Here is a 13,377-nt window from a genome sequence, read left to right as displayed (position 1 = left end):
TACTTCTTAGACTAGACATAAGCCGTAAAAAGCCAACCTAGGAGGCCGTGCGCTGCGTTAAGCGGGTGCACGGCGCGGGCATCCGACGCGGGCATCCGTCGCGGGCATCCGCGTCGTGCTCCGTCGCGGACAAATAGCCCGTCGCGGGTATCCGCAACGACCTCCCGCTAAACGCAGCGCCGCCAGTACAATTTTAGACGTGCGGGTGTACAGTCGATTCATAATGGATTATTTGTTGATATACTACCTAGCCAAAAGACGACGTAGACAACAGCGGCAGCCAATCAGCCCATATGTCTCGTCCAGAATGTTGTGTGGAGAATTTGTAACCAAGTTTACGCTATTAAGAGAAGATGAGAGGAGATTTTTTAAGTATTTTAAAATGTCAACGTCTACATTTGATGAATTATTTTCGAAACTTGAACCATATTTGAAACATAGTGCTAATACTCTAAAAGTAAGAAGTGTATCAATTATATTACCAATAGAGAGGTTGGCAATAACGGCAAGGTAAGTAAATAAAATGTTTTTCTTGATATAAAATATTTTTATTTTGTCAGTCAAGATCACGCATGTATACAACCAAATCAGTTATTGGACTTATCATAATCATAAGTAACAGTAAAATCACAGTGATTGGATTTATCACTTATTATAATTAACAATATTTTAATCTACAATTACTTTAATGAGAACTAAGTATAACAATTTGGTAGTGTAGGTACATACGTAAAGTAAATCAAAATCACAGTCATTGTAATTATCATAATTAACAATATTATAAGGCTACTTCCAATCTTTGTCTTTCTTCAAATAGAGTATAAATGCAGTAAATAATTGATAATAGGATTAATGTTCTGCTTGAGTGTCATTTGTCAGTACGATGTTCGATAAATCCTCCAATGTAATAACATTTTCTTTTTCAATGTCAATTAATAAGTTTAATACCTTTGATCGAAACAATAATTTTTGATATGTAGACAATTTTTTTATGTTTGGCATAATAGATTTAAAAAATGACAAGTCTTCATCATTTTCTTCGTCCTTTTTGTGTTGTATGGATTGTAATAATTGTATTTCAAAAGGAGTCGGCGACGACGCCTTTTTACGCTTTGATTGTTTTTGCGTTTCTCTGCTTGCTGTGTCATTTTCATTTCCAGATGTACTGGTCTCAGGTATTAACACCTCACTAGTGTCAACTATTGGGTGTTGGGACAATTCAAGTGTACTTGTATGACCCGAAGAGTCGTCCTGAGAATTTTCCAAAGATTCTTGTCCTTCTACTCTTTTGTTAGAGTCCAGAAAAGTCATAATATTATAATAGCTGTACCCTTTTCCTTTTTTAGCACCAGAACCAGACTTAAGTTTCTTGTTACTAGCTTTGACTTTCGTATAGCAATCTCTCGCGGTTTTCCATCGCGCTTGTATTTTTTTTTCTGAAAAATGAAAAATAATACATACTTAAAAAATAATTTTGTATTTTTCACAGGTACTTAGTAAGTGGACATACTTTCGTGGATATGCACTTGGCGTACCATGCGGGACAATCTACCATCCGAAAAATTGTTAATGATGTCTGTCAAATTATATGGCAAAGACTGAAAGAAGAATGTATACCAGTATTTACACGTATGCGATGGGAAGACATAGCAGAAGGCTTTTTAAGCAACACAAATTTTCCTAACTGTTTAGGTGCTGTAGATGGAAAACATATACGGATTATAAGACCACCTCACAGCGGATCACTTTACTACAATTACAAACATTACTATTCCATTGTCTTGCTTGCAATGTGTAACGCAAACTATGAATTCACCTACATAAATGTTGGAATACAAGGTAAAGAATCTGACTCTTCAGTTTTCACCAACAGCACTTTATTTCAACAGATGCAGGATGAGCTATTAGATATTCCTCCTCCAAAATCATTGCCAGTGCTACAAAATAATAAACCAACCAATACTGCAGCTACCACACCAGTGCCATACGTCATAGTTGGAGATGAAGCGTTTGGACTGTCTACACATCTTATGCGACCATATGCGCGGGCTATTGCAATGGATCATAGAAAGAAAATATTTAATTATAGATTGTCAAGAGCTAGACGTTACATTGAATCAACCTTTGGAATAATGGCCAATAAGTTTCGAATACTTCATCGTCCACTTAACGTTTCTAGAGAACATGCCATTTGTTTCATAAAAGCAATTTGTATAATGCATAATTTTGTACGAAAAAGAGACGGATTCGGTAATATCAGCGATGTTGTCATAACACCCCGCCATATCCGCGATATCACAAATGGATTTGGGCTAGTTCAAAGAAACTCGTATACAATACGAGATCAGTTCGCTGATTACTTTGCCACAAACGGTAAGGTATCGTGGCAAGATCGCTGTATTTATTGATTATTTACTTAAGTTAAAAAAAATTTGCTCGTGAAGAGGTCACAATACAATAGTTAAATAACAATTAACATAAGTAAATACAAAATGTTTACTAAGCCTAAAGGTGGGTACAGACTATGTAACATATTACATGTTATTTTAACATGTTTTATATCATTCAGTGTCCACATTATCTGAAACTTGTTATATAGCAATGTCGTATAACATGTTATGTTATATAGTCTGTACCCACCTTAATAAATGAAAGAAGTAAATAATTATGTAGTAAATAAATTTATAAAGTCATAATAAAAAGTAAGAATTTACCTGTTGACTTTTTTTCTGTGTCACTGAAGTCCTCATAATTTTCGTATAATTCTTTACAAATCTCGAGCCATGCAGCTTGACGCGCATCCCTGTCTTTATACAAGTTGTTAGACAGATCCCATAAAGCGGGGCGACATTGCACTTCTAAAATAACACGTTCCGTATCAATATCACTCATGTTTATCAACTTGATTGTACAAGCACGGCGCGTGCGACACGGATAACGCAGCGGCGCTCACTGATTTTCTAGAAACATCTCCGCTCGCGTGCTCCGTCGCACGGACACGCGAGCGTACCCCCGTCGCCCGCGCCGCGTGTGACGGGCGTTCCGCCTTTACGCAGCGCTGCTCTATGAATTTACATGAAACATCACGCCGCGCGGGTGCCCGCGCCGTGCACCCGCTTAACGCAGCGCACGGCCGGAGTTTTCTCATAAAAAATATATACAGATCTCTTCTACTTGATTTTTGAAACAAATTAATTATACTTAATGAAACAGGCAACTTCAAGTATATACCTACATACATGGAAAAGGTAAGATACCCACAAGCTAAAAAGACATACCTAACATTATACATATATATATTATAAGTAATAATAAAATACTTACATCTTTTGGATAGACCAAACTTGCGAGTAAAGCTGTAACTCGGGGATTCAGGTCTAAAGCCGGATAACGGCGTAGTCTATTAACACATAATATGTTGCAGTTAACACACAAAATACGTGTATCTTCAAAGGATCTGCCACGGCCACGTCGAAGTCTACTCATTTTGGCAGAAAGTATGTATGCCGGGTAGGCAGGTACACAAACAATATCCGGATAAGCACGCACAAGTCACAGATAGGCAATATCAGAGTCCAAAATAACAATCCAAGTCGTATTCAAAAAAGCAAAATCAGAGTCCTTGGGCAGTCCGGGTCAAAAAAAAACAGAAGACGGGGAAAGCTACGAAAATACACAGAACACAACGAAACGCGGGCGCAAGCGAGTGAGATGTGTGAAATGAAAACTCAAATCGGAAAGAATGAAAAGAAATGTCATTTTTTTTGACAGCTCTGATTGGCAGCCTTTTAGCTAGCTTCCTGTCCATCAACGGTCAAGGAGGCTTTATTATGGCTGCATTTCATTGCAAAGCTATCTAATATGAATTTATAAAAAGCAAAAACAATAGACTTGTTTATATTGAAAATCTGTTAAATCATTCAATCAAGAAAAATAATATTGATGTATTGTAATACACACAAAAAACATTTTTAAGGCTGTCAACACTGTGACAACAACAAATGGCGAGTTCTATAGAAAATCAAATAGGTATCATAATAGCTATTTTTAATTATCACTCTTTTATCTAGCTAGTTGTGAAATGGTATTTATATTTTGATAATTTATTGAAAAATATTTTATGATTTTTGGTATAGCCGACATATATAGACGCTTTTAAAACCTTGACCTAAAAATCTGCCATAGTTCTTTGCTGATTATTTTGTTTTAAATATAGGGGCATTACCGTGGCAACATAAGTACATATAAATATTATTCATTCATCATCATCATGACAGCCCATATACATCCCCACTGTTGGGGCTCAGGCCTTCACTAGCACGCTAGTGTAAATATATAGTAAATATTAATGTGTTTCTCTTACCTGCTTCATTTTTCTCCTTGACTGTTTTTTCCATAAAGCCTTAAAATAAATAAATTGCAAATGTCTTACCATGCCTTTTTTCCAATTATGATCACTAAATTCTCTGCTTTTAGATCTCATATTACGTAACGACTTTGAATTTTACTAATAAATTACTCTATATTAATATCCGAATATTCCAATGATGCCATCATTAGCCATACGTCCTGCATTCGTGTCTCGTTACGCACTGAACTGAGGCGGGGCAGACAGACTGTCGTTTATACAAAATGGCGTCCACGCTGCTTCTCGCGGCGGTCGCGCTGCGCGTCCGCTAGGAAATCGCTGTTCGTGAGTGTTCGCGACGGATTCGCTGTTCGCCCGTCCCGCCCCGCAGCCGCTCGCCAACCGCTAGTATGATAAGGCCCATAACTGTCAACCTAGCGGATTTTTTTAACCCTAGAACCGTACCCATACTAAAATTAAATTAACGGTACCCTGGGGTACTGCTGTACCCCAATTAAAAAACGCTATTTACGAAAAAATTATTAACTTTTATTAAAAATCAATTTGCTTAATCTTATTTAACATTAATTTCAGTCTCATTGTTAACAATTTAAGGCTAATAATTAGGAACTTACAGACAATTTTGGCATATTTTGCTTTGGTGGTCATTACAAATAAAAAGTTTGCACTTGGTGCATTGTACGCGAGATTTACGATCTTTTGACCTTGGGCAGAAGTAACACCTTCCAGATTTCGGAGCTGAAGAGGTTTCCGTAACTATTGGTCGTTGTTTGCCCAGAATATCTCCGATACTAATCTGTAGGGACTTCGGCAAAGTTCGGTACATAAATCTCTCTTCTAGGTGAGGTTTTAAGAGATCAAAAGCCAGATTCTTCAGGTAAGTGCGTCTATCTTTAAAATTTGTTTATTAGCAGCATTGGATGAACGCAGTAATATCATAGAATTAATCCCCACAATATTTAGAATTCCATAGAACACACAAAGGCTCCAGCGGCGAGTTTTACGCGATACACTGTAGGTATGACAAAGTTGATCAAAAGTATCAACTCCGCCCTTTGTTTCGTTATAAAAACTTATTATTTCTGGCAAATTCACAGACTTATCTTTATCAGGTTCGTTATGCATGGTGGATAACATGAGAACGTTTTTCTTTTTTGATTTGCTAAGCTTTGGTGGAATATAATGAAAGCAAGGTAAGTTCTTCATGAAATGCAAATACTGAAGTATTCAAGGGGCGGTCTTTAGTTTCAATGAAATTAATAGGTATTTCGGTTTTATTTTTTTTTTAATGTCCCAACTGTAGTTACTTTTTTGGATAGCAATTTTTGAGCTGTAGGTATGGAGGTGAACCAGTTATCATATGTTATGTTTCTGTTGGTGCCATGAATACTAGTCGACAGCTCAAGCGCATAATACTCTGCAACGGGTATCCCTCTAGGAGTTGAATCTTTGCCGGTATATATAATGCTATTTATCATGTAATATGTTTTAGCATCACAAAACATCAACAGCTTTATCCCATATTTGTCTGGTTTAGACGGGATATACATGCGAAATGGGCATCTACCTCTGAAGCCGAGCAATTGCTCGTCGATTGTAGTGCAGTCACAAGGGGAATACAGCTTCTTTGAAGTCTCAACTATATGGTCAAATAATTATTTTATCGGAGCCAATTTACTTTGCTGTCTTCTCTCAGCTCTTGTCAATCGATCATCAAACCGAAGGCAATTAGTTAAAAATTCAAATCTCTTCTCACTCATTGTTGACCTAAAATAACTGATACCTGTATTCTTATCAAATATTTCTTTGACGGTTAAATGATTAATTTTCAGCACACCAGATAAATAATATAGACCAAACAGGGCTTTCAACTCTGTTATTGAGGTATCACGAACAAATGAAGGTCGCGTGCTGGACGGAACAAAATCATTCTCCTCTGGTTCGGTTGGCCTATCTGATTTATATTTCTTACGCTGCTCAGAAATCTCTTGATTAGTGTAAGACACTAAACTCTCCAAAACTTCATTTGTTAGAAACAATTGCCAACTCTCCAATGCAGTAGTAATAAATCTAGCAGGACCTTTGTTACCTGGGGGATGGAATATTATATTCCTCTGGGGTGTACGAGAAGAACGAGGATGAGATCCATACCAAACAAATTTATCACAGTTTCTCTGAGTTTTTCGACCTCTACCATGCATAACATCTGGAGCACTAAGAACAGTAATTGGCGAACCTGTAGAACTTACTCGCGAAGCTTCTTCAAGTTCTTCTCCCGAATCCTGAAGTGATTCTATCTCATCATCATCACCTGCAGTTTGCGCGATCTCTACATCCTGCTCCAAGCGGAAGTCTTCAATAATTTCATCTTGTTCGTCTTCTGACGCCTCGCCCAAAACCAGGTCGTCTTCATCTTCCTCCTCCAAAAGAATATCTTGTATTTCGTTATCATTCAAATTACGCCGTGAAGTCATCTAAAAAATACAGTAAATAAAAACATAAAATTAGTATCGAATCAAATACCTGCCAAAAAGATAAAAAAAACCTTCGTTAGCTAACTACTTTTTTTGTAAAATTATGTATACACAGTTATAACACACCCTTTTATTAAATTCATGTTAAAAAAGCAACATATAGATACAATAAATCGAAATAAAAAAACAACAGGACTGCCGCCCGACTGAGCAGTGTTGCCAGTATGATTTCCCAAAAAAGGACTGTTGACTTTCTGAAAAAGTACGGTTTTCAACTTCAAGGTACGGTTGGGTCGGGATTCTGCAAAAACTAGATTTTTTTCCTTCGAGTTGGCTGTCTGCGACCATAGGTTAGAAAAAAGCGATATAATATAATTGATTTACAAATGAATTTGTTCGATATTGGCAATCGGTAATAATATTCTACTTTATTATCTAGTTCTTGCAGAAGTATCCCGACCCGTATGGTTTTGCTGAAATGTTGAAAAATGCTCGTAAAATAATAATTTAACTTACCACGAGTTAATAAATAAATAACTTGCTAATACATGCTTGAAGCTTCAATAGTTTGGATATGTGTCATTCTGTCTGTAGACATGCTTTACTTCATTCCAAAATACGTAATACTTAGCCTGCACCCATGCTCAATGCAAGTTAATAGTTTTCATTTCAATCTACAAAATTGGTAATATTTTTCTACAAATACAATAAACATTTATTTAGGTATGTCGAAATCATGAGTTTTTAAAGTTTACAAAAGAGGTAATTTCATGTTGTATCACTTCACTACTAAATCACATTAATTTGAGTACTGTATCTTCTTATTTAACATAAAAGTGCTGGGTTCAAAATTTTTTATACCACCTTGTTGTTGTATAGATGAACTAGTAGCCATTAATGCGGCAATAGTTTCGGTATTGAGGCGATTCCGATGTTCAGTCTTTATCAGCTTTAGTTTGCTAAATACTCTTTCCACTGAGGCATTAGAAAAAGGTAAAATTAATAGAAATCCTATCAGAATTTTTAAATTTTTGAATTTTTCTGTGCCACCAATGTCTTTTAATTTAAACACTTTTGTCCAAAAATCAGCAGCATTCATTTGAATCGATATACTGTCGTCCAAACTTGTCAGATCTAATAAACAGTACTCCCGCCATTCGTTTATTAATGCATTTTTATTCAGATCTAATATAGGAGGGAATGCGTGTAAATTAAACAAAAGCTGAATCGATACTGATTTATTGATCATCAAGTATATAGTATATAATAGTATAACATATTACAATTAGGGCTACACTACACCACGGGGGTGCAAAAAGAATAAAAATAAAAATATTAGTTTTATTTTTATGATTATAAACAAATACAACGTTATATAGGTATTCGTGTAGGTTTCGTCGACGAAAATTACCTACTGTAAGAATATTAATTAATACAAAGTATACCTATGTGCTAAACAACACAGATAATCTTAATATTAGACGATTATATTATAGATATAGGTATGTATTTAGGTATACTGTTGACGACTACATTTTACAAGGTAAGTACAATTTTTTTTTTTTTTTTTTTTACATATTTAAGTATACGATTATTGTACATATTTAATAAATGTTAACATAATGTAAGTACTTAACGATGTATTATTGATATGACATAATAAACCTTTTTGTCCTATTTTTGTGTACTACGTCTACTTTATTATCATCTTTTGCAATTTTCACATTACATCCTAAATCTTCTATGACAGTAAAAGGACCGAAAAATTTACAATCTAACTTTTTACCTACTTCATTTTTAATTAATATTAAATCTCCAGTATTATATGATACATCATTTAATGTTTTATCATATAAACATTTCCTCTTTTCTTTACTATAAATTAAATTCTTACGAGCATCTTGAAGAGATACTTGTAAACGATGCTTTAAATGTAAAGGATAATTTTCTGGGTTATACAAGGGTTCTATATTATTATTATTTCTAACTCTACAGGGAATTTTACTAGGTTTACCAAATACCAATTCAAACGGTGTGTAGTTCGTCTCTGTGTGAACAGTATTATTGTAGCTATAACACCAAAATGGAAGCCATTGACTCCACGTATCTTTTTGATCATCACAATGTATGCGTAAAAACGCACCTAGGCTCTTATGAGAAATTTCAATAGCTCCTAGCGATTCGTGGTGGTAAGCTGTAGATGTTAACTTTTCTATACCTAATAAATTACAAACCTGTTCCATTGTAGATGAGACAAACTCCGTTCCGCGATCTGTTGCAATAGTATCTGGTATTCCAAACCTAAGTATAAAATTATTGACAAACGCATGTGCAATACTTACCGTCTCTTTATTTTTTAAAGGATAAGCTTCGACAAACTTTGTTAATTCGCATTGGATTGTCAAGATATAGCGATTATCATCTGAGTCTCTCTCTAAAGGTCCACAAAGGTCTAAATAAATTTTCTCAAAAGCATTGGAAGCAGTTGTAGTTATCTCCATTGGCGCCTTGGTATATCTACAATGCTTCATTTTTTGACATTTGCTACATTTATTTACAAAATCCTTAATATCCTTATCTAAACCAGGCCAAAAAAATAACCTCTTAATGTTATTAGTCATTCTACGAATTCCAGCATGTCCACTGGTTGGTAACAAATGGAAGTCATGCAAAATATACTGTTTGTCTTCGTCATTCTCTATTCTCTTAACACTCTTTATTATATAAAATCGTGGACCGGTCCAATTCGTTCTATTATTTATTTCTTGTAACAAATCATTTATGAATGTTTTTATCTCATTATTTTTTACTATGCATAGTTCTTTTACTTTGATTATTTTACAAAATTCCATTAACTTAGTCACAAATTCGGCTCGCGTAAAATGTGCCCTAAAGTCAATGTTTATATAAATAGTATTCTTTATTTTGCAATAAATGAAACATTCTTTTTCTAAATCTACGTTATTTTTGCTCCTCAATTTATCTAAATCCTTTTTTTCTATAAAAGTCAATTCCATGTAATCGTTCGGTATTTTAAACAATTCCACAACTCGAGGCTGATCAGACCTTTCATCAGTGGGATTACTTAAAATAGAACTTTCACTACTTTCTTCCAAATTTTTACGTTGTCTCCTAGTCAAAACCATTATAATGTCTTCGTTCATGCTTTTCAATGTATCTGACGTAATATAAACTCTAGACAAAACATCTGCAACACTATTATCTTTACCTTTTATATAGTTAATCTTGAAATCGTATTCTTCTAAAAGAAGTCTGAATTTTAAAAGTCTACTGGATGGGTCTTTCATTGAAAATAAGTAAACTAATGGTCTGTGATCTGTTAAAATTGTAAAATTTCTATTGTATAAATATGGTCTAAAATACTTTATTGCCCAGACTATAGCAAGTAATTCTTTCTGAATCGTAGGGTAATTTAATTCCGCTTTGTTTAAGGGTCTACTGGCATAAGCTATAGGTTTCATATTTTTATTACACAACACTGCTCCGACAGCAATACCGGAAGCATCAGTCTGTAAAATAAACTCATTACCTTCGGAAAAATCCGGAAAATCTAAAACAGGGGGTGAACTTAATTTTTCCTTTAATTTTTCAAATGCAACTGTACACTCTTCCGTCCACTTAAATACTTCATTTTTCCTTGTAAGCTTGTTTAAAGGTGCAGTTATTTCAGCAAATTTTTTTATAAATTTACGGTAGTAATTACAAAAGGCTACAAATCTTTTGATTTCGTCGGTATTAGTAGGTTTTGGATAATTTTTAACTACTTCAATTTTAGCTGGGTCAGGAAGTACACCCTTTTCAGAAACCAAATGTCCTAGATACAGTATTTCTTTCTTTAAGAATACACATTTTTGAGGATTTAATTTCAAATTAATTTTTCGAAGCCTTTCAAACACATCTGTTAAATTACGATTATGAATTTCAAGGTTACGGCCAAAAATTACAAGGTCATCTAAATATATGAAACATTTTTCATAGTTTAATCCTGACATCGCTATAGACATTACACGACTGAAAACACTTGGGCTAGTTTTCAATCCCATGGGTAATTTTTTCATGTGGTACTTTCCTGTGCTCGTTGTGAACGATGTGCAGTTTCTACTGTCTTTATCTAAGTTTATTTGAAAATACCCTTGATATAAATCTAAATGTGTAAAGTAAATTGAACCTGCTAATGAATCCAATATGTCTGTTATATTGGGTAACGGGAATTTATCATCAACAATGCAATTATTTAATTTTCGGTAGTCAACAACAAAACGCCATTTTTTGTCTTTGCCATCCGATTTCTTTGGAACTAACATTATTGGACTAGACCACTCACTTCTAGACTCCTCAATGATATCATTGTCTAACATATTTTTTATCTGATTGTCTATCTCTTTTTTTAAAGATTGTGGTAACCTGTATTGCTTGACATAAACTGGTGTCGTGTTTGGTTTTAATGTAATAGACTGTTCATTAACATTTGCAGAAGATAACTTATCTCCTGGCAAAAAGAAAATATCTGCATATTTGGAACACAAAAGTTGAATTGAATCTCGTTCTTCAGTATTTAAATTTTTTAAATTTATTAAATCTAATAAACGTTTTGCTCGTTCTGAGTTTCTTGAGCAAGACTCGAATTTATATGTATCGTAATCTGACAACAAATGTAATTCTGGTTGAAATGTAGGCAACTCAATTTGATGTTCATTGGTGTTTAATATTTTAATTGGTATTCTATTATTTGTTACTCTAACTATAGATCCTGCCATGAACAAATTTTCCGCTAATTGCTTTGGATAAACAACATAATCCTTGTCACTACTAGAAGAAACATAAACATGATGGAATGATTCGCTTCGTGCTGGGATAAGTAACACTTCTCTAGAATAATCGATTGAATCATAAAGTGGCAAACAACATTCCATTCCGTTTTGGGATACAGTGACTACATTTGAGCTCAGATTGATATTTGAACCGTAGTAACACAGAAAGTCTAAGCCTAAAATTCCATCTGCCTGTAATGGTATGCTATCGAATACGTAAAACTTATGATTGAATACTATTCTAGAATGATCACTATTATGCTCCAAATTAAGATAAATATATCCTGCCGAACGAATTTGTCCGCCTATTCCGTTCACGATAGTGTCGTCTTTATTTAAAGTTACGTTTATAGGTAAAGAATCTCTTTTTATGACAGATAAAGATGCACCGCTATCAACCAAATAAAAATGTAATTTCCTATTAACATAAAAAGACAAAAATTTTGTTTTACCATCTAAAGTCAAAATGTTATGTTTAAGATCGAAAAAACTTTAATTCATTTGTACTAGATGTTTCGGGTTGAACCTCCTCATTCGTTTGTTCATTGTAAAATACACGATGATTCGAACCACGATTCGAAGAATTTTTTATATGTCCCCTACCACGGGTATTATAACGAGTACGATTCTGACCGCTTCTATTATTAAAATGTCCTCTTTTAAAATTGTTAAACGAAGTGTTTTGACTGCCACGAAACTGATTTCCTTGTCTAAAATTTCTTACATTGTTATGCTGATACCTCGAATGTTGGAATCTGCCATGCTGCATGCGAGTATATTGAGGATACATACCTCTTCCACGGCGCGAGATCTGCATGATACCTGCTGAGGCCGTCGTCGAAGACGTTGCAGCTACCTCCTCGTCTTTAGCCGCCTGGATCGCGTCCTTGAGATGCTCGTAGTTTCGAGCTGTAATGATGGTGCTCAGACGGGAATCCCGCAGTCCATCTGAAAACCGTTTCACCGCCAACTTTTCATTCAAAGGTTTCAAAACAGCGTATTTTTCTGAATTACCCTCTGCTTGCGAAATTGTCAAATCGGAAAACAATTTTTCGATTTCTGCCCCATACTGATCAATTGTACGCCAACCCTGAGTAACATTTTGCAATCGCGAATGAATTGATGTAAAAGATTTTTTAGATAAAAGAAATTTTCTTAAGTCTTTAACAAGGTCACTTACAGATGAATATTCCTTTTGCATACGAAGTTTAGCATTTTCTGTAAGTCTGCTTTTCAGCACAAATTTTATCAAAATTTGTTTTCCTGGATTGGACAACATTTCAGCATACATTTCTATCGAGTCAATCATGTTTTTCGTATTATTTTCATTACTGTTCATTACAGAGATAAACTCACAGGCCGTCTTCAAATCAAACTCCATTTTTGAGTCTAAAAATTCAGCAGTTTCACTATAATTACTATCACTATCACTACTTATTTCCTCTTTAGGAGTTGAACATAAAAGTTTAATATTGTCGTACACACTACGAATTTCAGTTGTTATGGAGTTAATACTATCTACTGTTTTACTACTCAATCCTTTCTCTTGACACAAAACTTTTACAATACTATCACAACGTTTCAAAATTAAATCTGACTCACTTAATTTATTTTTTATAACGTTTCCCTTGTACCTAGATTTTCCTTTCTTAATCAAATACTTCTTTATTTGTATGATATCTTCCAAGCATTTTAATAATTC

At 34.4% G+C, this 13,377-nt stretch overlaps 2 protein-coding genes across 2 annotated transcripts; one reads left to right on the top strand and one right to left on the bottom strand.

Annotated features, from left to right (window-relative positions):
- The first annotated feature begins 47 nt into the window (after positions 1-47).
- Positions 48-2,713, top strand: LOC106136179 (uncharacterized). Its single transcript, XM_013336640.2, has 2 exons — positions 48-510; positions 1,490-2,713. The coding sequence occupies exons 1-2, from the start codon at positions 224-226 to the stop codon at positions 2,406-2,408; spliced, it is 1,206 nt and encodes a 401-aa protein (XP_013192094.1). The 5' UTR covers positions 48-223; the 3' UTR covers positions 2,409-2,713.
- Positions 641-3,076, bottom strand: LOC106136172 (uncharacterized). Its single transcript, XM_013336634.2, has 2 exons — positions 2,715-3,076; positions 641-1,436 (listed from the first exon to the last, which is right to left on the bottom strand). Exons 1-2 carry the CDS (start codon positions 2,890-2,892, stop codon positions 850-852), a joined length of 765 nt encoding a protein of 254 aa, XP_013192088.2. The 5' UTR covers positions 2,893-3,076; the 3' UTR covers positions 641-849.
- Positions 3,077-13,377: the final 10,301 nt, after the last annotated feature.

The sequence above is a fragment of the Amyelois transitella genome, chromosome 20 (genome assembly GCF_032362555.1).
Source record: "Amyelois transitella isolate CPQ chromosome 20, ilAmyTran1.1, whole genome shotgun sequence".
Lineage (NCBI taxonomy): Eukaryota > Metazoa > Arthropoda > Insecta > Lepidoptera > Pyralidae > Amyelois > Amyelois transitella.
Note: the sequence above shows the minus strand (reverse complement) of the source record. Positions and strands in the feature narration are given on the sequence as shown.

Coding starts and splice junctions, on each gene's coding strand:
- LOC106136179 (XM_013336640.2), top strand. CDS start 224: ATGGATTATTTGTTGATATACTACCTAGCCAAAAGACGACGTAGACAA. Junction 511..1,489: donor AGGTTGGCAATAACGGCAAG/GTAAGTAAATAA, acceptor TATTTTTCACAG/GTACTTAGTAAGTGGACATA.
- LOC106136172 (XM_013336634.2), bottom strand. CDS start 2,892: ATGAGTGATATTGATACGGAACGTGTTATTTTAGAAGTGCAATGTCGC. Junction 1,437..2,714: donor CACAGAAAAAAAGTCAACAG/GTAAATTCTTAC, acceptor TTCATTTTTCAG/AAAAAAAAATACAAGCGCGA.